The following is a 25,290-nucleotide window of genomic DNA, read 5'->3' on the forward strand; positions in this document are numbered from 1 at the left end:
CTAAAATTAGAACAAAGGGTTGGGGGGCGGTGACTAAGACAGGTCTAACAAAGCATGTTACGTATACCGCCGCCCCCCAAACACAGATGTGTGGTCTCCATCTAGAAGCAGTGTGCGACTTAGTTTAATAGCATGTCACACTGTGGGGAACTGAGGTCCACTCCATCTTTTCTGGGCAACTTACTTTGGGACTTTCATAGGACAAGAGAAGCTGTGACACAGGAACTTTGAGAAGACGCGACAGCAATCCTTTCACCTTCTGGATTGTCATGGAGTCTGTCAAAGAAAAGAAAAACCATCAACCCTCTCACATGAGTTGCCTGTAAAACTAGCTCATGTGACGAGACCACAACTGCAGTGGCAGCTGTGACTGTCATTTCACAGTGTCCGCTTACCCCAGTCAGTGGCTGGGGAAGCTCACCGCGGTCTCACACCGGTTACTTGAGTCACTTGGGGAGCTGTGGGAGACGGAGCCAATGTTTGACCTAAGTGCCCTTGACAATGAGTTTTCATTCCATTCCAGTCATTTTTAGTATTTCCTCCTTAATTGGAATGAACAGAAAGCATTCTCTGTAGAGGAATATGTGTAAGTGTGATCATTAACTCGTTAACCCTTTGTGATGACCTGCTTTTGCATCACTCAGAGAACGCTGGGGCGGGGCCCAGGCCCTGAGCATGTCTGCACCCTCTCCGGCCTGCCTTTCCTCCTCTGCAAAGCGAGGGTAGACTCGACGTCCGCAAGCTCCCTTCCAGCGCTGCCGGTCTGTAATCATTATCCTGTGTCACTGTGCCCGACACACATGTGCAGGTGGCAGCCAGGCATGGGAATGTAACTTAGTGAGTAAATGCTTTGGTTTGTTCAGAAAACACTATGAACTTCTTTCCAAAGATGGGTTGTGGTAAATAATGGATATTTTGATTATGAGAAATATAGTTTCTTTGAAGCTTTAGCTGGAGGTACAGAAATAGTGTGGTGTTCCTACAAATATGACATGTATTCAAACAAATATTTTTCTATCAAAAATCATTTTTGTAAAAGCTGTCTGTGTTTTTATGCAACTTGTGATAATAAATGTTATCTTTATTTTAGAATAAAAACTGGCCTTTTCTTTATGTTTTAAATATAGATACTTAATAGACATTTATAATTCTAATTAACATAATTTGCTCTTTTATGTGTGAATATGTTATAGTTAATTTTGTCCTTTCAAAAGATTTAGGTGGACTGGCTTTCATTGTTCAGAGGTGGTTAGTGATGGGTTAAGTCAGTCCTGCACACCAGCGGGAAGTGCCACGTTCCTAAGCCACGCCAGAAACAAAGTTTGGTCATAAGACAATTCTAATAAATCTGCCCACCTGCACTGTGTCCGTAGGAGAGAGTGGCCATCTGCATGTCATCTAAGCAACGTTACCGTTTTTAATATAAAGAAATGTGATTGATGATTGTCTTAACATTCAGAAAGTGTAGAGATGGTTAATTAATTACCTTTTTGCCTCCCTATGACCAATGTTAAAAGTTTAATGGGTATAGTTCCAGGGTTTTTTCTGCTTATGTAAGGGTGGATGGGTTTCACGTTATACGTTGGTCTACAGCTTACATTTCGCTATTGTATGGCGTACCTCTTTGCATGCTGGTCCCTCTAGACCTGCACTGTCCAGCACAGCAGCCACCTGTGGCTACTCAGCACCTGAAAGGAGGAACTTAACTTTTTATTTCAGTTTAATGATTTTAGATTGCCCCATGTGGCTGGGGGCAGCCAGACTGGACAGCGCGGCTCTAGACCTACTGGATCCTCTTTAATGATACATGGTACTGCAGCGTGCGGCTCTACCAGAACCGATTCAACCTTTTCCCCACTGGCAGACATTTAGATTTGTGTGTGTGTGTGTGTGTGAGAGGAAAATTGGCCCTGAGCTAACATCCGCGCTGATCTGCCTCTACTTTATGTGGGATGTGGCCACAGCATGGCTTGACAAGTGGTACTAGGTCCAGGCCCAGCATCCAAACCACGAACCCCGGGCCACCGAAGTGGAGCACACAAACTTAACCGCTATGCCACCAGGCCAGCCCCTAGATTGTTTTTATTTTTACCATTACAAGTGCTACAAGGTAAAATGCTTGGTCACCACATATATGTATTTTTAATTTTTTTTATACTGTTTACCACCTGACTCTACAAGAAGTGTATACTGATTTTCCATGCCAGCTCCACATGTTATTGTCTTTAATTTTGGCTAATCTGATGGGCAAAACAATGATGTTGTAGTATTTTACATTTCTTTATCACTTTTCTTTTTAAAGGATATTTATGTTAGTGGTTAGATATTTACAGCATGTGGCATAAAAATTAATAGTAAGAACTGTTGTAATCTGCCGGCTTACTGCTGAATTTACAGAATATAGGACTCAGATTCTGAATAGCTCAAAGCAGTAATTATTACATATAATTTCTATAGATGATTCTAATCTCTGCTAGTTCTACCTGAAGATTAATAAAAATGAGAGCATGAACACGGTGGGTATTTCAGTGGGTAGCTGCATCTCTGAAGAGCTGGGACACACTCAGATGTACAGTATGGAAGGAGAGGATGAGGCGCACACCGTCACCAACAGCCTCGGACACCATCCACACATACACTCAACCACAGTCCTTGACTGATGGATGTGAGTACCTTCCCAGAGGAAGCCCTAAAAAGGAAAGCTTAACATAGGTCTAATGATGACATTCTTGAGCAAGTATTCCTTAATGGTAAGATTCCCACGAATTGATTTCATGTGTCTGGAAAGGAAAAGGAAAAGGCAAAGACATCCAAAGCCAATTACATTAACAAGAAGTTCTGGTCCTCTTTCACCTGTCTGTCTCTGTGAGTGCCTTTACTCAAAGTATCTGAAGTTTGAAAACAGAATAATGAAGGGGGAACCACTAATTTTAGTTCATCATTATATAGCAGTAGCAAAATTACCTATCACAGGAATAGAAATTGGATTGCAAATAAATAAAAATGGAGTAATAACTGGTAAATTGACATGACAGTTAACAATCAGAAAGGTACCTCTGAACACAGTCAAAGCATTCTGTGAGCAATACCATGGTAAGCTTGTTTTATTTGATAACAACTAATTTAAAAATCAATGTGAATTTACAGCACTGACAGGCAAAGAAAAGTCTTTTACTAGGTGATATATATTTTATTTCTTCTTCAAATCCTGACTGGTCTAAATTTAACTTGTTTATATTCTAGTATTTAACTGTGAATCAAGTTTAATCTTGAGAATTCACAGTATAGTCAAAGATACAGACTGTAATTTAATTTTTCTTTTGAGTGAAAGTTTAAGCTAAGTTGCACTGATCTAATTTGTTGACACAAAAGTATTTATTTTCCAAATAAAACTAATTCAGTTCCAGTAGCACAAATGTTTAGATGAAGTTCTGAAGTAGTTTTTACAAAGAAAACCATTTCAGTGTGTCCATTAAAAGCATCTGAGCTGCTTCGGCAGGGCCTCTAGTTGGTAAGGAGTGGAATGTATGAAGAGCCACAAATGTCCAGATGACTCACGATTCAGTTGACCAGGACGTGTTGCCTGTTCTACGAAGGGATGGCTGGACAGCTCTCAAGCCCACCGCAACAATTTCTCCAGACAGGAAAATCCCCAGAGCAAATCTGAGAACCGCACAGTGGGCGCGCGAGAGGCTCCAGCCTGCAAGCTCTCACGCCTCTGGCCAAAGACGGAATTGTATGCAAAGGCTTCCCATTCTAACGAAACTTCTCTAGATAACCGGATAAAGTTAGGGGGGACTTGAACTTGGGGCGAGTGGTATTCGCATGATTGACTGTATTTTAGAAGATAAAAGACTAGAGGAAACCTGTAAGCTCTAAACGTCCACACTTTCAGATATGAATGAACCACTTCACTTCCAGCCAATTCACACCCAGGCCAGGGAAGGGGAAGTCTAAGGAAGGGAAAGAGAGACTCATTCTTCTTACCTGGCAGTTGTTTCTCTAGGACTTTCTGGTCAAGTTGATCAGGATATCTTATCTTCAGTGCTTCAGGGAAAAAGGAAAAAGACTTAAGTGAGACCTGCTGTAAGAAGGATTAAATTACACGTGCAAGCTAGCGGGATTGCCAGTGATGCAGCTGTTCGCTACAACTTGGATCCAGTCCTTATAAAGGAATAGGTCTTACTGAGGCTTAAAATTCCTTCTCTTAATACGTCATGGAATTACTAACAAAACAACAAAAATAGCTGGACCAGCATTCTAGTGCTTCCCTTTTCCCCTTAGTACGTCTTTCCTGACAAGTTAGCTAGATTTTCAAGTCTAAGAAAAGTCATAAATTTCCAAATCAAAATTTAGCTCATCAAGCAAATACTTTCCACATTTATAACACCTATATTAAATGAGTTTAAAGCATGTGAATTGCTAAAATGTTCAATATAAGAATTTAGACATGTTTGGGAAGTCATCATTTCTTTAAAAATCAAAGTACTCATTTAGGTACGTAAGGGAAAGAGTCCCCATCATTAGGTCATCTCTGTCTGTGTCAGCACCTAAGGACTCCAGTACAAATAAGCTGTCTTTGAATTTGGGGTTCTTACTTAGTAGCTGGTTTTTGAGTATAAATGGTTGTTGTGTTTTGAGTTCCCCGTCTTCAGGCGCACCATATTCTGTTTAAGAAGAAATAAAAAAGAATGAATGATAAACCAAAGGCCACTGTAAGAAAAAAAAAAATGATAGGTAAGTGTCAACACAGCTTTTTCCTTTTCCAGGGTAAACCCAGCAGCAGCTGGTGGGCTAACCTGGGGTCTGCTTCCTTTTCTTCAGTTACTTGTTATTTCATTTATTTTTAGGAGGGAGGGAGGGACAGCAACCACGTCCAAGCACGGACTCCTCCATCTCCTGTGTATCACATCACCGACCCTTGGACATAAGACAGTGCCCTGCCTCAAAATAACAAGATGAGGCTGTGCTTCAAATACGTAAGACGTTCATTCCAAATTCCACCTTTCTAACAGTTTCTTTCTGGATCCTGAGAGAAACCTGGTACTATTCGGGACACGACTCACAGGACATCTTCACCGAGTTTCGGCTAGACTGTGCAATGCCAGGCAGGGCCGCGCCTGGAAAAGCAGCCTCGATACAAGGATGAAGGGAAGCAGCACTCTCCTCCTGCTCTAACTTCTGCTGGGCCAATGGGCGACAAGATTTCTGTGAATACCCCGGTATCTGTGCTTTTGTCTTCCAGTATTCTTGGCAGTGAAAGACCAAGCCATACCTGCAGCCCTGCCTTGGAACCTCCCCTTGCCCACCCGCAGAGGATTTAGAATTCACCTAAAGTGGCCAGGAAATTGGGCCAGCTAATGGAGTAATTTGAAAGCAATTCCCACAGGCAGCTTTTCTTCCTCAAAGATAATGTTCCAGCCTGAAGCATTTATGCAGTGAGCTTCCTGCATTAGGAAATATATAAAAAAAGAAAATCACATAAAAGTGAAATTTGGAATAATAAGTCAAAACAAAAAGGAAAGTCCATCAGGGACAAAGAGTCCTGAGGACGAGGCTGGAGAATGTCAGGAAGCACCCTGCATACCAAGTGCCCAAACTGGTGTGTGGTGAGCCCTCGGCACAGCGCGGAGGAAAACTGCACGGACGTCAGAATTACCTGGGGAGCTTGCAAAAATACCAGTGCCTGGGTTCCACCTTAAAAGGCCCTTCATTTTTAAAATTCTCTAGGTTATAGCCAGGGTTGAGATAAACCAGAGTGCTTCCTGCCCTTCCTATAGTACCTCCCGAAATTCAAAGTCGGCTGAACATATGCAAAGATGAGAGAACTTCCGTTCAAGAGCTGCTTTTCCCTCCCCGAGCTTAAGGGCCAATCTCTCCCTTCCGGGAACCTACAGAGACTTCCCAGCTTCCTCCTGCCATATGTCTCCAAAGACAGCGGGTTTACTTATCTGCTCCCATCTGCTGAAGGAGCCCCAGCAAAGTCGCTATTGTCCATTTAGATGAGAACAAAAGGCCCCAAGGGAGAAAAGCAATGCTACTGAGGACCTCCCCTGATACCTAAGGAAAAACTCTGTTCCAGTAGCAAGCCCACACCAGGAAGGCCACCGGCGCACGTGTACGTACTTTGGCAGAGGAACTGGTATCTAGGATGGGCTGCAAGAAATTCTTCATTTGGTCTGTTTTTGTCTGGATTCTGATGTCCGCCAGCCTTTTTCCATTCATTTCCAAATGCCTTTCGGTAATCAAGCTCAGCTCCACGCCTTTCCTCTGGGAGAATCTATATTGATATGAAATAAACACAAGTCTATTAAAGCATTTTTCTAGCGAGTGTTGCGTCTTGCACCCCTGTCTTCCTCCACTCCCCACCCATAGAGAATAATCAAATTGAAAGGGACAAGATAATAATTATATTTTTACCTTTCCTTTTTAACATTGATAGAATTCAGGAGTTTATTCAAAAAGGAAAAAGAATTTCAGTTTTGTACTTTTCTTCATGAGACTCTTTGTCCACGAGTCAATTTCTGGACTCTGCCAGGAGCTGACAGTCGCCCACACAAGGCCAGCCTGCAGGGCCCACCCTGGGGGAGCTGACTCATTCCAGGCGAGCCGCGCACAGACACACTGGCAAGGCACTGCCTTCCCAATCTTATGAGAAGAGGGGCTGAGGAGAGGATAAAGGAGCTTTGTGGTTGTCATCTTTCTGCCTATATGCCCCCCAAGGAAAAGAAGAAAGTACCCAACATTCCCCACCCTCCTCAAGTGATGGTAAGCAGGTGGACACCAGGTTTTCCTGCACTAATCCAGGTGCAACACTACCTCCTGAGGAGTCGGGAAGAACCGTTATCTCTAAAACGCCCAAGGATAATATTTTACAATTTGGAGGGAAACTACATCTGATACCCTTTATAATACTCAAATATAATTTCTTTTTACATTTTTTGATAATCTGTTTTCTAGTCTAAGTATCTTGTCAGGACACTGGCGCCCACCTGACACCTGTCCAGGGTCTTCAACTGGCCGATTCTGGCGATGATGAACTGACGGGTGGTCTGCGAGTCCTTGCTTCCTGCAGTCAGGGGGTTTCTCACGCAGGACAAAGTGTCCAGACTCTGCAACTTATCCAGCTCGTTGATAAATGACCACTGAAACCCCACAAATGAAAAGAAACATGTTTCAGGCTAATTTTTGCGATTCTTTGAACTAGCAACAGAAAGCAGAAGTCCCTAGTTCCAGTCTGAGACACGGAGTTTCATCACACACGGCAGCCACTAGGCAAGAGCACAGATTTTTACTCTATAATCGTGCCCTGTAAAATGATGGTCTGCTGAAGTGTGAATTAAACTTCTTTCTTTGTTAATATTTTTGGGGTTATATGAGGAGTTTCACTCTGAAGAAGCACTTCTCTTTCAACTTAAAATGTTTTTTAATAGACGAAACCTACAAACTCCGGCATGAGAGCAGCGATAAGCGATAGTGCAGAATGCGCTTCTGAAGCAGCTCTTACTTGTGAAATCTGATTGTCATTTACTACAAGGTACTGCAAGGAAGGAAACAGTGACGTCTTGCACCCTAGAAAAAGGAGAATTACGTTACACAGTAGAAGTGAAAGAAATAGCTAAAGGATGGGGGCCAGGGCGGGGAATGTAATAATCTCATATACCAATTCCAGCATCCGGAAAATGTATAGAAGAAATTCCAATGTTGGAAAGGATCAGTTGCTCTAATCTGAAATTTTAAATGTTAAATTTGATTACGTAGAGCAACACAAAATGCTATGGGCTATTAACCAGACTAGATTTGTACATTTTTCCTACACCCTAGGTTTTCATCCCCTGTAATGCTTAGAAACCATGAAGTCTATAAATTTAGGACATGCAAAGTGGACTCTTCATGCTACATTCTAATGATCCCATAGTCATCTACCAGTTCCTGGGTGCCCAGTGCCGTGCTAGGTGCTAAATGGGTCTCCAAGATGAAAGAGACATGGTCTTACTCCCCAAGGTTTAATGAATGAAGCCTTTCGACATTAGCGCCAGGACCGAATCATTCATTCTTCAATTAGTATATTCTTCAATTTAGTATATATACTACACTGTATGTGGTTCACAAGTAAATTCTCTAAATAAATTCAAATAAAAACTTCCCAAAGGGAATTACTCGATTTGGGAATTCCATCATCATTATCATATTTCCATTGAGAAAGCCCATATAGCATATGATCCATTCACTAAAAATTGATCAAGCACTATTGTGGTAAGCATCTTTGGAGCAAATTACCTGGGCAAATATGCTATTAGAAACAGCTGATTTTCATCAATTAATTGATTAGAGGAAAGGTCTAATAACTTGACCGTCTGTAGAACATCAACAGGCCTGTATGGAAAAAAAGATTTTTTCAACATGAATTTAATTTCTTAATTGTTTTCAAAGATACGGCCTTAAAATGCCTGCATTTGGTGTTAAGGAGGAGCTGGGGGCAGAAGGCAAGTGGATATGACTAGAAAAAGGCAACATAAGGGATCCTTGTGGTGACAGAACCTCGACTGGACCGAGGTCAGTCCCCTGGCTGCAATGTTGCACCACGGCTTTGCAAGATGTCACCCCTGGGGGACCCGGGGATTTCCCCACGTGATCTCTGGGTATGATTTCTTATGACTGCATGTGAATCTGAAATTATCTCAAAATAAAAAGTTTAATTTAAAAAAACCTGCATTTGCCTATATAATAAATGAAGTCATTCTGTATAGTAAAATCTCATTAATTTGAATCCTTTGAAAATTTCTTGTAAATTTGCCCAAGTTTAAGTTTATTTACATAGTGACTTAATGATAATCAACAAAAGAGGAAGATGAGACAACATATTTAATTTGCTTAAGAGAACAAGCTTTAATATATACTTTGCTATGACTTCAAACAGATAATGCTAATTAAAAATGCATTATTTAATCCTTATAGCATAGCCTACAGAACTTCCACTTAGAAACAGAAGTTAAAAATATTTACGTAAAACTAATAAAAGTCATGTCTTCAAAAATATTTAATTCAAGGCTTTCACTCTGATGGGTTTTTCCTCAATTGGAATGAATTAATGAAGTTTTAGCTGACATTCTAATCTGTGAAGGCAATGAATAAAAAGCATTTTTCTGATTCTTATTTGCAAATCCTTCTAAAAACTAACAGTAGGTATAATTGAGACCATTTGTTTATTCAGAATGACTAAATGGTGACAGATGCATTTAAGGAAACCCTTGTTACCTTTCTGAAATGCAAATATTGTTAGACCCAAGGTACAGCTCCTCGAGGACGGGCCACCCAGGGGCACACCGGAGCACCTAGGAGAAAAACTCGAGTCAGGGTGAAGTGGCCTCTGCTGGTTGTCCCTTCCCGTGTGTTTATTACTATAACCTCCACGTGAATTCAGTTTAGTTACTGTTTTAGAAATAAAGTGCCTTGTGGACATTTCATTACAGACCTTATTTCAGGCCAGGAGCTAGTGGATGGGTGATAGAATTAAAATGTTAAAGGGCTGCATTTTCATGATATGGGAGCGTATGCTTTCGCACCACAATGCGCCCTTTAGGTGGACCCGGAACGTACCAAGGCACCTACACAGCGGAACTGGAGGTGCTGACCTAGCACGTTCTATTCTTTGATACAGTCTGCGTAACCAAAGGAAGGAAACTGATGTTAAACACCTTTCTTCAATTCTCAGTGCCAATCTGGGTTGGTAAAGAATATACTAATCAGACAAACTTTCTCAACAACCACTTCTAAATTTTCTCACTTGAACTTTACTGCCGTCTCCACCACCTGAATTTCTACTTGCCCTTTCTGTTCTGATGCTAAATCTGAGCCTGGGGAGGGAGCAACTCACAAGGAAGGAGCCCTAGGAAAGAAGTTACGTGGCTGTGGCCACTTTAAGGGCACAAGTTAAAGGCGACTTATCCCTAAGGGAGGTGCCTCGAGGCATTTCACAAATGAACAGCTTTGCTGGGGAAGCACTGGTCGTCTCTTGGTTTGAAAGTGGAATATTCTGGGAGCGTGAAGTCAGTTAGCCCCGGACAGGAAACAGCAGTACCACATAGTGTTCCAGCTGGTGCCGGGGCAAGGACCCACGAGTCCACTTTGGAAGCCAGCTGTGTACAATGTAGCCAGCGAACAGCGGATTCTAGGAGCCAAACTTCAAACAGGAAAAGGACGGGAGGACCTTTCTGCTGCTCGGCCTCTGCCCTAAAAACACTTGTGGGAAAACGCAGGTAGCTAAAGGCTCAATTGCCACTCGAAGGCTTCTAAGAGCCCAGCCCACATGCACTGGGCACCACTGTGAGGGGCAGCGTCCAGAGAGACACAGAGCAGATCAGAACGAGCCGAGAGGGAAGACGCATGCCTAGATACAAAAGCCCCTTCACTAGAGTGATTCTGTACCTCCTCTCCTAAGGCAGTTTAAGGAATCCTATTATTTGGATAATAGGATGATTAAAATGAACCCACAACTGTGCTTCAATTCCCAATTAAGCCAAGAATTTAAAATTGCTTATTACTGGGTAATAAAGCAAAGAAATATTACCTCAGCCCAGGTTATTCCTGTGCGGTTAAGGACTAACACCTTCAGTGCAGAAAATGTTCCGATTAGAGATGTTGAACAAGAGGGGAATTCTAGTTTATTTTCACTGTGTAGAAAAGCAGAAACAATATGCTTATTACTATACAATAGGCCCAAAGGAAACAATTTGGGATTAATATGAGGAGTTTGCTTTGTTTCAACCTTAAAATGAAATTCTATTAAAAACAAGTGAGTTAAGGACTACCTAATTTTTTTAATATTTACAGTATACAACTTTTTGGTATCTGACATGCAAAGATGTCTTCACAGAGTCAGGGCAGCTGGGTAAGGCCGCGGGTTTCCTAAATTGAAAGGCGCAGGCATTTGTAAGGGCAGGTTCCAGCTTCACAAGCTGTGGTTCCAGACGCTGCAAAATTCAGTCCCACTCTCAGGAGCCTTATGGACACGCCAGGTCGGGGGCTAGAATTTTGCTTCTCCAAATAGAGTCTGCCCTTTCGCTATCAGGATGGATGAAAGATACTGCTGCCCTTTAAATTCTCTCGAGAGCCTAATCTCAGAAAGCACTCAATCTTGACAGTCATTTTGAAAGAACTGATACCACTATAACACGTTAGCCCTTATTTCCAGAAGAGGAGACACCATCAGTCAAACCACACCCTGTGCTCTATTTGGGGGCACAACTAATTTAGGCCTGACTTCCTGCTGCCCGGAACCAGCCCAAGCCAGGTACAACACACGTATACATGTAAAGTTGGCTCAAGTATGAAGGGGGAAACCTGGCTGAGCCCTTGGAAAGTTAGCTTCTGAGATTAAAATCAAAAAGTATTCTAGAAGGCCTGGAAAACCAACAGTAGTAAAATATGTAGATTACTGTAAAATCCTTATCAGAACTGAATTACACAGTATTCCAATAGAACTACTCTTTCCTAAAGCAATTAAATGCCAGAAGCTTCAGAATGAACGAGTGCTTTTTTTTTTTTTTAAAGATTTTATTTTTCCTTTTTCTCCCCAAAGCTCCCCGGTACATAGTTGTATATTCTTCGTTGTGGGTCCTTCTAGTTGTGGCATGTGGGATGCCGCCTCAGCGTGGTTTGATGAGCAGTGCCATGTCCGCGCCCAGGATTCGAACCAACGAAACACTGGGCCACCTGCAGCGGAGCGCGCGAACTTAACCACTCGGCCACGGGGCCAGCCCCATGAATGAGTGCTTTTAACATCCCCTCTCCTACTCTCCAGTTAGATATCAACTCCCCCAGATGACCCATCTTCTATGGTCAGGCTGACAAGAAATCAGAAGACGTTTCAGCTCAGTGTGTCAACCTACCCGCAGCCCCCCAAGCAAAAGGAGAACACATTCTCCATTAATGAATCATCGCATGTTACATTGGAAAAACTATAATAATCAAAGGATATTAAAGAGCATTATTATTATTATTATTATTATTATTAAAGAACAATATTAAAGTTAAGGAAAAAGTCAGAATAAGTTAAGCTTTCATAAATTCAACTAAGCCGTCTTTCCCTCCTCATTCCCAGAGATGCTGTGAGGGAACAAGAAGAGATGGGGAGTTTCCTATTATGTGACAATCAGGCAACCAAGAGTTCATACCTGAGATTAAGAACTTCCAGGTCTTTCAGCTGATCAGCAATATCTATGACGTCATCCCATGATGATAACAGGTTTCTTGACAAATCTACCTTTCTAATATCTAAAAGCGCATGTTAAGAAATAGTAATACAGAAAGATTCGTGGAAGACATAACAGCAGTCACCTCTTGATCCTGGAGCAAGCGATCTTTAACTTTCCACTTTATACCCTCTACTCTGCTTAAAATTTTTGCATGAGCACATATAACTTTTAGCTTTTTAAATCATCCAACTGTCCATTCAGAAACTAAAAAGTTCATTGTCACATACTGCAAACTTGAGACAAACATCTACAAGGAAATAAATAAGAACCAAATGTCATAATGCTAAATCATTCCAGCATTATCCAACAGAGAGAGAGAAAAAAACCAGCGATGGTAATTTTGATTTATTAAGCACCTAAGGTGTACCCACAGGCTGTGCCCTTGAGCTGCTCAGCAGCCCCAGCCTGACATCCAGCACACACACCTTCTCCCGCGGCACACCATTCTTTTCTGCACCACGGGAATCCCCAAATGATTACAGCATCTGCAGGAGAGACAATGGGGTTAGCTTGGAAAATGTTCAAAAGTGCCAAGAATGACTTGGAATTCAGAGGGTCTCCTGGAGACTGTCCCTGGCACAGGAATTCAGAGCCGGGCAAACATGTAGGACAGAAAGAGAAAGGCACCTGAGCTGAACAATAGAGGGGAGTGGTGAAAAAAAAAAAAAAGAAAACAAATGACGAAGGGTAAATATTTTTAAAATGTAATAAAAAAAAAAAAAGAGGGGAGTGGTGGCACAGCCATCAAGAGGGGGCACAGCTTCGCAAAACCCCTGGGCAGAGAGACGGAAGAGAAGCTTGGAGCGGACTGGACCAGCTAAAGGAGAACCTTACACACTACTCTGATATGTTTGGAAATCATTCAGTTCATTCATCTATTCTGCAGGGAATTCTTGGGGGCGAGGAGTATAGCAGCAAACACAACAGTCTCAGTGGGGAGACGATCGATAAACATGTGCATCTGTAGTGAGCCAGATGCAAACACATGCTCAAAGTAACAGAGCAGGGCACTCAGGAAAGTGGGTGCGTGGGTAGTGGACATATGGGGGTCAGGGAAGACCACCGTCTCTCTTACGGCGGCATGTGAGTAGAGAACTAAAGGAAATGAAGGAATGCCATCTTGGAGAGGAGCATCAGGCAGAGGCAACGACATAAGCAAAGGCCCTAAGGTTGGAACGGGTTTGGTCTGTGACCGAGAGAGCAGGCTCCAGTCTGCCTTGGGCAGAGGGGTGGAAATGGGTCCTGGAAACGAGGTCACAGAGGTTGCAGGGGCCAGGCCAGATCACAAGGGCCTTGCAGGCCACTACCGAGTCTTTTCTAGTCTTGCCTGAAGTGGGGGCTACTGGGGGGTTCGGAGCTGAGTGGTGTGATCTGACCTAGGTCTTTACAAGTCGCTCTGCTGCTGTGTTCAGCAACAGACTGCAGGGAAAGAAAAAGCAGAAAGAGGAGTCCGGAGGTTCCGGCGACAATCTAGGCTTGGACCAGACTGGGAGCACCAGAGCAGATGAGAAATGTCAGATCTGGGCTCCTATGGGAAAGCGGAGCTGTAGGATTTGCCAATGGATTTAGATGAGAGACGTGAGAAAAAAGAAGAGTCAAGGATAACTCTGAGGCTTTTGGCCTGTGCCACTGGAACTGCCATTTACTGAGACAGGGAAGACTATAGGACGAGCAAGTTGGAGGGGACTTGCTTGTTAAAGTCCTAAATATGTTAAATTTGAGGTACCATTAGACACCCAAACAGAAGAACCAAATAAAGAGATGGAGGGACAAGTTTGGCAGTCCTTGGTCTGGGCTGACACGTACATGTAGGAGCGCCAGCATCTGCAGGGTGGTTAACCACGCCGGGCTATGGTCTCCCAGGGAGAGAGTGCAGATAGAGAAGCCCAGAGATCCAAGGTCAGACTGAGGAGGAGTGACCCCTGGGGGAAAAAGAACCAAGACCCAGGAACAGTAACAACAACAGCTCTGCAGCAGTAGCCGCCAACAGGTCCCAGGCATTCCACTGCGTGCTGTGTTATTGTCCTTTTCCACGGAAGAAAAAAACTGGGGCACAGAGCACTTGGTAACTGTGCAGCTTTGTACAGACTAACAAGTGTGAATTTTAACCCATGTCAGTCTCAATCCAAAACCCATTTTCTTATACCCCATAATGCAACAGGGAGTGTATAAGCCTAAAAACATGGAGAAAGTAGCTGTTTATAAAAATAGTGGCATCAAGCCACAGAATTAGTTGGAAGGAAACATTTTTAGGCAGGTACCAATTAGCAAGCTCTCCAAGGAGATCAGGAAGAAGGGAAAGAAGGCAGCCAGAGATGCACAGAAAGGGACGAATCTCAACCCGGCCTGTAAACGTCGGCGGCGCCTGACTCCAGCCGGCTGCCTGGTTGCTAAGAATGGTTTTACATTTTTAAATGGTTACATTTTAGGTGATAACACAAGTATCTACATAATAACCTTGAATTTGCCTGTTGACCGCAGGCCGGAAGTATTCATTCTCTGGCTCTTTAAGGAAAAGCCTGCTGAGTCTCAACCTAAAGGAGACTTTAGAAGAACACGGGCACAGGGAGTGAACTGAAAATAATGCCAGGGATACGGGGACAGAATCCTGTCCCATAACGATGAGACGCCGAGGCGCAGAATGCTTCCAAGTCCACAGGGCCCAGCACTGCAGAGGGAAGCGCAGGGGCGGAAACAGCAGGAAAAGCTGGCTCCTGGCTACAAGAGTCTGTAAGCAGAACAACGACGGCCCAAAGGTGTCGCAGCAAAGGGAAGGGAGAGAAGTCACAGCACAGGCCGACGGGACAGCAGGCGCGCGAGCCGTCCCCGCGGCCACCACCGGCGGCGCCCGCGCGCGGGCCTGGGCCTGAGCGCCGCCGGAGCAGCGGGCTGAGAGCCGTACACGCTTCCTCCGCGGCCCCGCAGCGCTGCCCGCTCCCCCCGCCACCACGGCCCGAGGTCGCTCTTGCTGCCAGCGCTGGGCTGGGGGCTTCCCACGCTCACAGCCAACCTCCTGCCCCCCCTCATTTCCAGGGGCCCTGCTAACTCGGCCGTTAGCTCGGTTAAAAGGGTTTAAGTCCTCTAATTCTTCACTCGCTCACACTCGCCATCGCGTAGACTAGAACCGTATTTCTACGAGTCTGTATAGAGCACAGACCCTCTACGTCCTGAAATCAGCTCTAAACCATCTAAGCTGTTATTCGCCTCCCCTCTGCGTACGTGCACGGGGCCCCCGGAGCTCCAGCAACGGCCGCTCCTGCCCTGTGCACAAGGCGGAGTCGACTGCAAGGCGGCGCCCGCTCCCCCAGGAGCCCCCCCGACTCCCACGCTCAGGGCCCGGCACCCCCGCTGCCTGCAACGCCGAGAGCGGACGACCTCAGAGGGGCCCGGCCCAAAGGGCGACTGGGTTAAACACACGGGCAACACTTCCACTCCGGGCAAGAACTGGATCAGGAACTGCAAGACAATCGTCACCGTGTCTGCAAATCCCACCCGTGACTTGATTGCCTCATGAGACCTCATTCCTGCAAGTCCTGGGGGACGTTTTTCCCCAGGAAAAAGCAAGGCGCCTATTCTCCAGCACACGGCCGACAACGCTCATGAGCCAGTCTACACTTCCAGCCCCATCTACTGACTTTTCTGATACGCTGAAAATTAGCCTTAAACTGCCCAATTCCCAGTCTTCTGAAGTCATTTAGGCCAGGCAGACTATAGGGTGCTCCAGGCACCTCTGTGGCATTTTGCTCCTTACCAAACTCTGCTCAGCACCCCCTTCAATGTCCCCAACTCCACGCCTCAGCTACAGAGGAAATGCCCACGTTTCCAGCCCTGGAGCCACAGAGGGGCTGCTCCCGGCAGAGACCACCAGCCGAAAGGCCCCAGCGCCAGGGTCCCAAGAGACCCCTGAAGCGGAGGGGACCAACACCTCAGACACGCTGGCTGGGGAGCTCTGCTCTCATTTCCGTCACCACAAAGTATGTACTGTTGGGGTAGTGAGAAATATTTTGTGAAAGAGAGCTGCTCATCAGCCAGTTCTTCACTCAGAGAAAACTGATTATAAGCTGCTATCTTTTGCATAAATTATTATGTAGAGATTAGGCAGAGTCAAAGAACTGGGAGACGACCTTTTAAAGTTAGAGAAAGTCTATTTGATTTGCCACTGGGAATTTTTTAAAATTTATCTCCTATATTTTCAGTTTGGGGCATAAAAGCAATATACAGCAAAAAAAAAACAAAAAACAAAAAACAAAAAAAAACAGACACACACACCCACAAGACAAAAACCCTTAGAAGGAGGAGGAAGAGATTATGAACTTTGGAAAAGCGTGGTTTGAGGTATTATAACAAAACCGCATTCAGCTGCATGAAACAGGAACCTTAGTAAAGGAAAGGGCTTATTTTTTCACTCACAGTGAGGCTGTCCCGGGGGCGCAGCAGCCCCAGGACGCCATCAAGGATGCTGGCTCCTTCTCTGCTCTCCGGATCCACATTTGGTGGCTTTCTTATCCAAGACGGCTGCAGATCCCTGGGCCTTCTGCTTGCACTCAAGGCAGAGAGGGGGGTAAAGGCGATGGGCCTGTGGGGACCTGGAATTGGCCACCCCAAGATATGTCTCTTTGGCATCAGGATTATTTGAGGCTGATTGCTTTTGATAAACTGGGACAGGAAAGAAGGCTCTGAGGAATGGAACTTGCCCTTTGTTAGGACACATTTACATTTGTAAGGTAAATCTCTATCTGTAAAAGGTGCCTCCCTCTCTGTACCAGGAAGAAGAAAGGAGATGACGTTCTCTCCAAAAACTCTTAATCAATACCAAAGGCAAAGTCTTAAATCTGCATTTTATTGTGCTTCTCTGGTAACCTCCAGTAACTGACTTCTCTCCCCCTCCCAACGCTGGCGTCTCCTTAAAGATTAAGCATCTTTCTTTAGGCTGGGAACCGATTGCGGTGCTCATCTGTGACCACCCCCGCCCCCCCCCCAGCCTGAGGCAACACACCTGCCACCCCGTGGCGTTCACTGGGACAGCAGACCTATCTGTCGTTTCCATCAAGCGCTGTGCTGGTAGAGCGGCCTCGTGACTATTGTAAAAGGGACATTTCAATCCCATGTGAAACACCCCGTTTGGGGGTATATAACCACTATGTGCACCCCACTTCTTTGGTGCCCTTTCTTCCTTCGGGAAGAAAGGCCCCGGGCCATGGTTCCTCATAAAGCTTTGTTTAATTTTCTCTTGCTATTCTGTCTCATGTGAATTTAATTCATTCTCCGGCCAGAAGAACCCACATTTGGGAAGAGGAAATGTCCTCCTCCCCTACAGGCTGAAGGCAGACACCGGCCAGGGCTGCCCCCTTTTAAGGAGCCCCATCCAGAAACTTCCAGTTTACATCTCATTGGCCAGGGTAAGTCACAGAACCTCAGCTGAAAGCAAAGTGACTGCCCCAGGTGAAACTGAGTTAGAAAGAAAGTCAGAGAGAACGGACATTGGGTGGGACACGAGCAGTGTCTGGCACAAGGTGTCAAATCCGAAGTTGGATCCCAGTAAGGAGTTATCACTGAAAAGGATACGAGGACACGCTGTGGCAATTCCTCCTTTGTCACCAGCGCCGTTTACTGCACAGTTCCTCAGAGAAATGTCTTCCAACTTGTTCAGCTGACTGCACGAAAAACACATAGTTCACGTGTATACATAACATGTATGCTATTCACTGGCCCTTTAAAAAATTAAAAAGCACTTCAGAAATATAAAAAGGTACCAAAAATAACAAATATCAGTATCCACCACCCAACTTAAGAAACAAAGCATTACCAAAAAAAGAAAAATAAAAGAAAGCAAGCATTACAAACATTACAAATATAACTGAAGCCCTTCGTGTCCCTTTCCACAACACATCCCCTCCTCCACTCCCACAGTGACCAGAATACTCACGTTTGGTGTTTATTGAATCTTAAGCATTTAATAGCTTCACTATATACGTCCATATCCCTAAACAACCACAGTATTTTTGTATATTATCAAACTTGATATAAATGGCGTCCTACTGTATATATCCTCCTGCAACTTACTATTTTCCTCAAGAGTATACTGGTCAGCAGTGAGACTCAGCCATAGTGACACGTGTACTCTATTCTAGAACATTCACTTTCACATCTTCCGGTTCTTTACTATATGAGTAGAGCACAATGAATTTATTTACTGCTCTGTTGACATGTCGATTACTCCCCACAGTGCGGGAGTAAACCGTGGTCTACTTCCCGCCTCGCTTGTGAAAGTCTCTCTAGGGACACAGCCTGGAGAGCGCGCATCTCCAGCTTTAACAGATACTCTCAGAAGCCACTTTTTAAGTGTTAAGAATCTATGTTTTCTATTCATTAAAAGAGCCCAGGGGCCAGCCTGGTGGCACAGCCGTTAAGTGCACATGTTCCACTTTGGCGGCCCAGATCCCAGGTGCGGACATGGCACCGCTTGCCAAGCCATGCTGTGGTAGGTGTCCCACATATAAAGTAGAGGAAGATGGGCACGGATGTTAGCTCAGGGCCAGCCTTCCTCAGCAAAAAGAGGAGGATTGGCAGCAGATGTTAGTTCGGGGCTAATCTTCCTCAAAAAAAAAAAAAGAAAAGAGCCCACGTCTTACATTGCCTAAAGAGTGTCTAGAACACAGAATTTGGAGCCAGACTGCCTTGGTTCAAATCCCAGTTCCACCACCTCCTTTGGCCTTGGGTGAGTCAACATCTCTGTGCCTCAGATTCCACAACTTTAAAATGCTATGATATACACCCATCTTCATAGCAGCATTACTCACAGCAGCCAAAGGGTGGAAGCAACCCAAGTGTCCATTGACAGAAGAATGGAAAAACAAAATTTGGTATATACATAAAATGGAATATTATTCAGCCTTAAAAAGGAAATTCTGACACATGTTACAACATGGGCGAACCTTGAAGACATTATGCTAAGTGAAATAAGCCAGTCTCAAAAGAACAAATACTGTATGATTCCACTTATACGAGGTACCTCGAGGAGTGAACTTCATAGAGACAGAAAGTAGAATGTTGGTTGCCAAGGGCTGGGGAGAGAGGGAAATAAAGATCTGTTTAATGGCTACAGAATTTCAGTTTGGGAAGATGGAAAGGTTCTGGAGATGGATGGCGGTGACGGTTGCAGAATAATGTGAATGTACTTAATGCTACTGAACTGCACACTTAAAAATGGTTAAGATGGTAAATTTTGTGTTGTGTGTATTTTACAATTGTGTCAAATGCTATGATCATTTAGTGAGTTAGTATTTGTGAAACTCTCAGAATACTGCCTGACATACAGTAAGTTATTTTATAAGTACTCATAAAAATAAACATAAAACTGACAATCTTGGGGGAAACACTAAGGTCAAAATGCAGGGCACCAGCTGTCACAATCATCAGAGACTAAGGGGAAAGGCAGCTCAAAGTTCTAGGGCAGAGGCTCCCAAACCTCTCAGTTCCCAGGGCGCTGGGTGTTTCAGCAACTTTTTCACAGTGCCAAAAGAAACACCTCACGGTTCCATTTAGTGAATACCTTAACAGTCATTTACGTCCCCTCCACTTAGTGTCTGGGGGGCACTGCACACCTTCCCAAACCCTGGAATCAGATGGACACCACCACCTCCATGTCCCGTGCCATGGTTTTCAGGAGATACTTGCTTTTTATCACAGCAATCACCACAAACCCAGCTCGGGAGGGAGAGGACACCATCGAAAGGGCCTGCGAGAAGATTGTGAAACTGTGAACTACTTCAGACTGGCAGTGCACGCCGTGTCCCACAGATGTCACTGTTTCCCTCTAACGGTTAAAATCTCCTGTGTGCCCCAGCAAGTTCTCTGCAGTGCCAGGGGAAACCCTGCTACAAAGTTTAGGGACTCAGGTCTCAGTACAGACACCACTCCAGAGCCCAGCCTGCTTCAAGAGCAATCATACATAATGATTTTTATTTGTTTTTGATTCCTTTATTCTAAGTCTTCTCTCAGTGGTATAAACTCAAAGCTGGTCAGCTGGATATTATTAAGGAGATAATACAATGGCCTAAAGCAGAGGTTTCCATCGCTAATAATGATGACTACCAGGCACTGCGGGATCTCACTTGTTACAACAGGTCTAACAGCTTAGGTATTACTTTGTAAATGAGGAAACAGGCTTAGAAACGACAGGTAACTAGCTCTAAGTTGTGTCAGAACCCAGCTTGACTGAGTCTAACATTGGGTCTTTTCCAAGAAAGACACTAGCTAATTACTGAACGCAATAATACGCAGGTAGTAGGGTCATTCACCAGAAAAATCCAGGAGTTATGCAGCTGCTCATCAAGTAGGGGAGGAATATCTGTTTGCAATTCTGTTTGCAAAATCTGTTGTTAATATTCACAGAGCCCTTGGTGTTCTCTGAAAGAGATTAACCAATAAGGGAAAAAAGCGCCTCTTTTAAGGTAAAAGATATTTAAATATTTGCATTTTCAGTGGAAAAAATAAAGCAAAGAGCTCTACCCCTATGAAGCACAGTTCTTCTAAATCCACGTAAATCAGTAGGATAAACAGCATAGTTCTCTCTTGGTGGTGGCACTGGTCGTGACTTTCTTTTGTTCAATTTATATTTCCTAAATTCTCAACAATGAATGTATATTCTTTTGTGATTAATAAACAGTCAAGTTGTTGCTTTTTTTAAAATCTTGATTTATCCTGAGTTGTACTGTTTATTTGTTCGTTTCTTTGTTGTGCTGAGGATGATCCACCCTGAGATAACATCTGTTGCCAATCATCCTATTTTTGCCTGAGGAAGATTTGCCCTGAGCTGACATCTGTGCCAGTCGTCCTCTATTTTGTATATGGGATGCCACCACAGCATGGCCACCACCGAGTGGTGTAGGTCTGTGCCTGGGAACCAAACCCGGCCTGCTGAAGTTAACCACTAGGCCACGGGGCAGGCCCCACCAGTTTCTTCTTTTTGTAGGCAGATTAGCCCTGAGCTAACATCTGCTGCCAATCCTCCCCCTTTTGCTGAGGAAGACTGGCCCTGAGCTCACATCCGTGCCCATCTTCCTCTACTTTATATGTGGGACACCCACCACAGCATGGCTTGCCAAGCGGTGCCTTGTCCACACCCAGGATCCAAACCGCTTTTTTTTGTTTTTGAGGAAGATTAGCCCTGAGCTAACTACTGCCAATCCTCCTCTTTTTGTTGAGGAAGAGTGGCCCTGAGCTAACATCCATGCCCATCTTCCTCTACTTTCTACGTGGGATGCCTACCACAGCATGGCTTTTGCCAAGCAGTGCCATGTCCACACCCGGGATCCAAACTGGTGAACCCCAGGCCACCGAAGAGGAACGCGTGATCTTAACTGCTGTGCCACCGGGCCGGCCCCGAGTTTCGTTTTTTTTTAATGCTGGTCATCTATGCCAAAAAGCAGAAGTATCACAAAATGAATTTATTCTTCAACATTATACACCATGTGCATTTTAATTTTTGTACTATGTTAAATCCTAATAACAACAACAGCAACAAAAAGATAGCAAAGAAATTTACTTTGAACCAACCCACAGTTTAATTCTCTTATTTTAAAAACAAAGGAGAAGACTGCCGGCCTATGCCAAGTGGCTTCAAATCTACTCTCCACGGTGGCCACCAGGGGTCACCACTAGGATGCGTCATCCAAGTCAGGGTCAACCACCACAGCACTGACCACCACTAAAGCGGCTTAACCTGGGAGGTCTCGTGGCGTTGTGAGTGCTTCTGTGTGGATTTCAGCTCCCCTCTCTCTGATTCAGTTCATCAGAACGAGCAGGGAGCCTCTGCACAATTACCGTGTACAGAGAGTTTCAGGGAACAGAGAACGTTCGGACTCAGCAGTTGTAAAATGCATTATTAGTGCCCCTCAGACCGCTACATACTAATTTGGGATACTTCTTAAAAGCAAGAGCCCACGGTATTCTGATTCAGTAGGTGTGGGACCAGGATTCTGCATGTTTCAAAGGTGCTCCAGGTGGTAAGCGTGCACAGCCCGAGACGGGAACGACTCGGCACTAGATGGTGCCGCGTGCTAGGGCACAGGTAACAACTCAGACCTCTGTCTCCATTTCTGACTTATCATCCAGCGAGAAATGTCACCATGAAATAGAAAAGGACCAAACTGTCAACTTTAGTTACTTAATAATCGGTCATACAAGATAGTATGGTATAAATACTAATAATGGGCAAATCAATGTTTTAATACCAATCTAGAAAAGTCCAACATCCCTGTGCTAACATAAGGATTTTAATTTCCCTGAACACTCGATCCCCGGATGCCTCTGATTTCAGTTTGCTGTTTGTGCAAAAAGGATAGAGCAGTTTGGGAGCAAAGTTCTGGGTGTCAACATACAGTGAGGTGAACTTAAACCCTGAGCCTTGATGAAACTGTGAAAGCCAGCCCCACCATTATCCATTCCACTTACCTTTGCCGTTTTATAACAGAGTCAAAACCAACAGTTTGCACAGTTCTATTTCCAATTGTAACAATTTGCTCTTTGCCGTCTTCCTCTGGTCCATCTTCTAACACGTAACGGTTCTTAAGTGCAGTAAGAAAGTCTACTCCAAAATTCACTTTGTTTGGACGAATAAAGGATCCTCCTGTTGGGTGCCTGGAAAAGGAGGGAAATAATCATCCACGGGGACATTTAAATAAGGTGACACATGCAAAACTCCTTTCTAAACTGTCAGTCTGCCACAAACATAAAACGTCTGCGTTTACAAATTTGTTTACAAACATAGAGGCAAATAGAAGCAATCAATACATTTAAAAAGAAAGAAAAAATATCACCCAAGAAATGGCCATAAAGGCAATGTTCTGAAGGTTTTCAAAATTTTCTGTATGCTGAAAAATCAAAATCAGCATAAAAGGGAAAATAATATACTAAAAAAAATGTATAATCAATATGATTGATCATAAAGGGTTGTGAGCTTATGCAAGTGCATAAAATCCCAATAGGTAAACAGACAAGAAATATGGAACAGATAATTCGCATAAGAGGAAACAAAAATATTAAATCCCTGGGGGAAAGTTTTACTTTGCCAATGATTAAGAAATGCAAATTCAAATAACGAAACTATTTTCAACAAAACTGGCAGAAAATAAAGAAAAAATCATAACACCTCAAAGACTGCAAGGTCAGCTTTGTTTTTGATTGTGTAATCATGCTCCTGAGAATCTGTTGGCAGGCAATAATTTTGAAACAAAAACAAAATTCCATTTTACAAAGATTCTGTATAATAGTTTGGAAATCATTAAAATGCCCAGTGGATATAAACTATTGAGTAAACCAGACAGATGACTCATTAAAAAATTCTAGCTATAACACTTAATAAGATTACTCACAAAATAATGTTGAGATTTCTAAAAGTTGAAACAGACTGTACACGACATAACTACAGAGAAATTCTATTTATAGATAGACAAAGTTTAAATAAGGACAGAAAGAAATGAAAACATTTGGGGTTAACAGAATTATGCACAATATCTTTTAAACGATAAACTTGAACTAAATACAGTTTAACAGCTTAACTATGGAGCTAAAATAGCCCATGTGGGAAGAATTCTACAGAAATATAGGATATTTTACCACAATCTATATTCAGGTTCTATAGCAATTTTTAGTAATGATCTCCAGCAGGATTTAATGGAAATATTAATTATATTGCTGTATGTAATGACCACTCTGTCAGGCTTTCCAAGAGATTCAAAATAGGTCTTTAGATCCATTGAATTTCAGCATTACATCATAGCAACGATACCTTATTTTCAGGGAAATCTAAGTATCACCTATAAAACAGTTGTAAATGTTAATGTTATCTGATCACTTTAGAGAATAAATGACGAAACATATGAATTTCCAAAAATTCTATTATAAATACTATTTCAGCTTACAACCTTTAACTCTTAAACCTTTCTAGAAGTCACTGTAATTACAAAGGATGAAAACTAATATTGATGATAAATTTTGTCAATATAAACAGATAAAGTTTTTTCTGGGAAGCGGGTCTATAGAGATTACCAGATGGTGAAAGAACTTGTGATCCGAAAAAGTCAGAAGTGATGCCACAGGCAAGAAGTGGCCTGGAGGTCATTAGAACCCCAGAGACTGTGGTCCTAGAAGCCACTGAAGAAAGTGGACAATTGTATCCAGTGCTATGAAGGCCTGGAAGGTGACAGCTGAGGCTGGCCAGCGAATCTAGCAAACGGAAGGTAACTTGGTGGGAGCAGCTGTGGGGGAACAGTAGGCAAAAGCCTGATGGGGTGAGTTCCAGAGAGTGAGAGGTCAGTGAGCACAGACTGTGCCCATCAAGGGCACAAGACAAAGAAGATGTGAGATGTGTGTGTATTTATATATGTGTGTGTGTATGTGTATATGTGTGTATCCAATAGTATTCCACACACAATGGAATACTACTCAGCCATAACAAAAGATGAAATAGTGCCATTTGCAACGACATGGATGGACCTTGAGGGTATTATGCTAAGCAAAATAAGACAGAGAAAGACAAACGCTGTATCATTTCACTCATATCTGGAAGATAAAGAAACAAACAAATACATAGTTACAAGAACAGATTGGTGGTTACCAGAGGGGAAGAGGGTGGAGTGAGGGCGAAAGGGGTAAAGTGGCATATATGTATGGTAACGGATTAAAAACTAGACTCGGTGGTGAACATGATGCAGTCTATACAGAAGTGGAAATATAATGTGGTACACCTGAAATTTACATAATGCTATAATCCAATGTAAAGTCGATAAAATTTAAAAAATTTAGTTTAAAAAGACTAATAATACCAAAGATTGGCAAGGGAAGGAAGCAACTGGAACTTTCACACGTTGCTAGTCAAAGAGTAAAATGTACTCTGGAAAACAATCGAGTAATTTTTTATATAGTTAACCACACACCTACCCTGTGATACAGCAATGCCACTTCTATACATTTACCCAGGAGGAATAAGGACATATGTCCACACAGAGAACCTACATGAATATTCATATTA

General features: G+C 43.5%; 2 protein-coding genes across 6 annotated transcripts in view; one reads left to right on the forward strand and one right to left on the reverse strand.

Annotated features, from left to right (window-relative positions):
* The window catches only part of B3GALNT2 (beta-1,3-N-acetylgalactosaminyltransferase 2), a 50,523-nt gene extending 49,439 nt beyond the window's left edge, over positions 1–1,084 (forward strand). For 3 of the 4 annotated variants that reach the window (XR_006520117.2, XM_044758666.2, XM_044758677.2), the window contains exon 13: positions 201–1,084. The gene's annotated coding sequence lies outside the window, so the exon portion shown is untranslated. The remainder of the gene's footprint in view (positions 1–200) is intronic. The other variant, XM_044758674.2, reaches the window with a different exon arrangement.
* Positions 1–25,290, reverse strand: part of TBCE (tubulin folding cofactor E) — a 70,373-nt gene that overhangs the window by 1,359 nt on the left and 43,724 nt on the right. For both annotated transcript variants that reach the window (XM_014846550.3, XM_014846551.3), the window contains 13 exons: positions 22,713–22,898; positions 17,823–17,911; positions 12,177–12,276; positions 10,571–10,673; positions 9,259–9,335; positions 8,281–8,376; positions 7,664–7,728; positions 7,508–7,572; positions 6,993–7,145; positions 6,127–6,280; positions 4,599–4,667; positions 3,988–4,047; positions 185–276 (listed from right to left, as the gene is read on the reverse strand). In XM_014846550.3, coding sequence (XP_014702036.2) covers positions 185–276; positions 3,988–4,047; positions 4,599–4,667; positions 6,127–6,280; positions 6,993–7,145; positions 7,508–7,572; positions 7,664–7,728; positions 8,281–8,376; positions 9,259–9,335; positions 10,571–10,673; positions 12,177–12,276; positions 17,823–17,911; positions 22,713–22,898 — 1,309 coding nt within the window. The remainder of the gene's footprint in view (positions 1–184; positions 277–3,987; positions 4,048–4,598; positions 4,668–6,126; positions 6,281–6,992; positions 7,146–7,507; positions 7,573–7,663; positions 7,729–8,280; positions 8,377–9,258; positions 9,336–10,570; positions 10,674–12,176; positions 12,277–17,822; positions 17,912–22,712; positions 22,899–25,290) is intronic.

The sequence above is a fragment of the Equus asinus genome, chromosome 2 (assembly GCF_041296235.1).
Source record: "Equus asinus isolate D_3611 breed Donkey chromosome 2, EquAss-T2T_v2, whole genome shotgun sequence".
Lineage (NCBI taxonomy): Eukaryota > Metazoa > Chordata > Mammalia > Perissodactyla > Equidae > Equus > Equus asinus.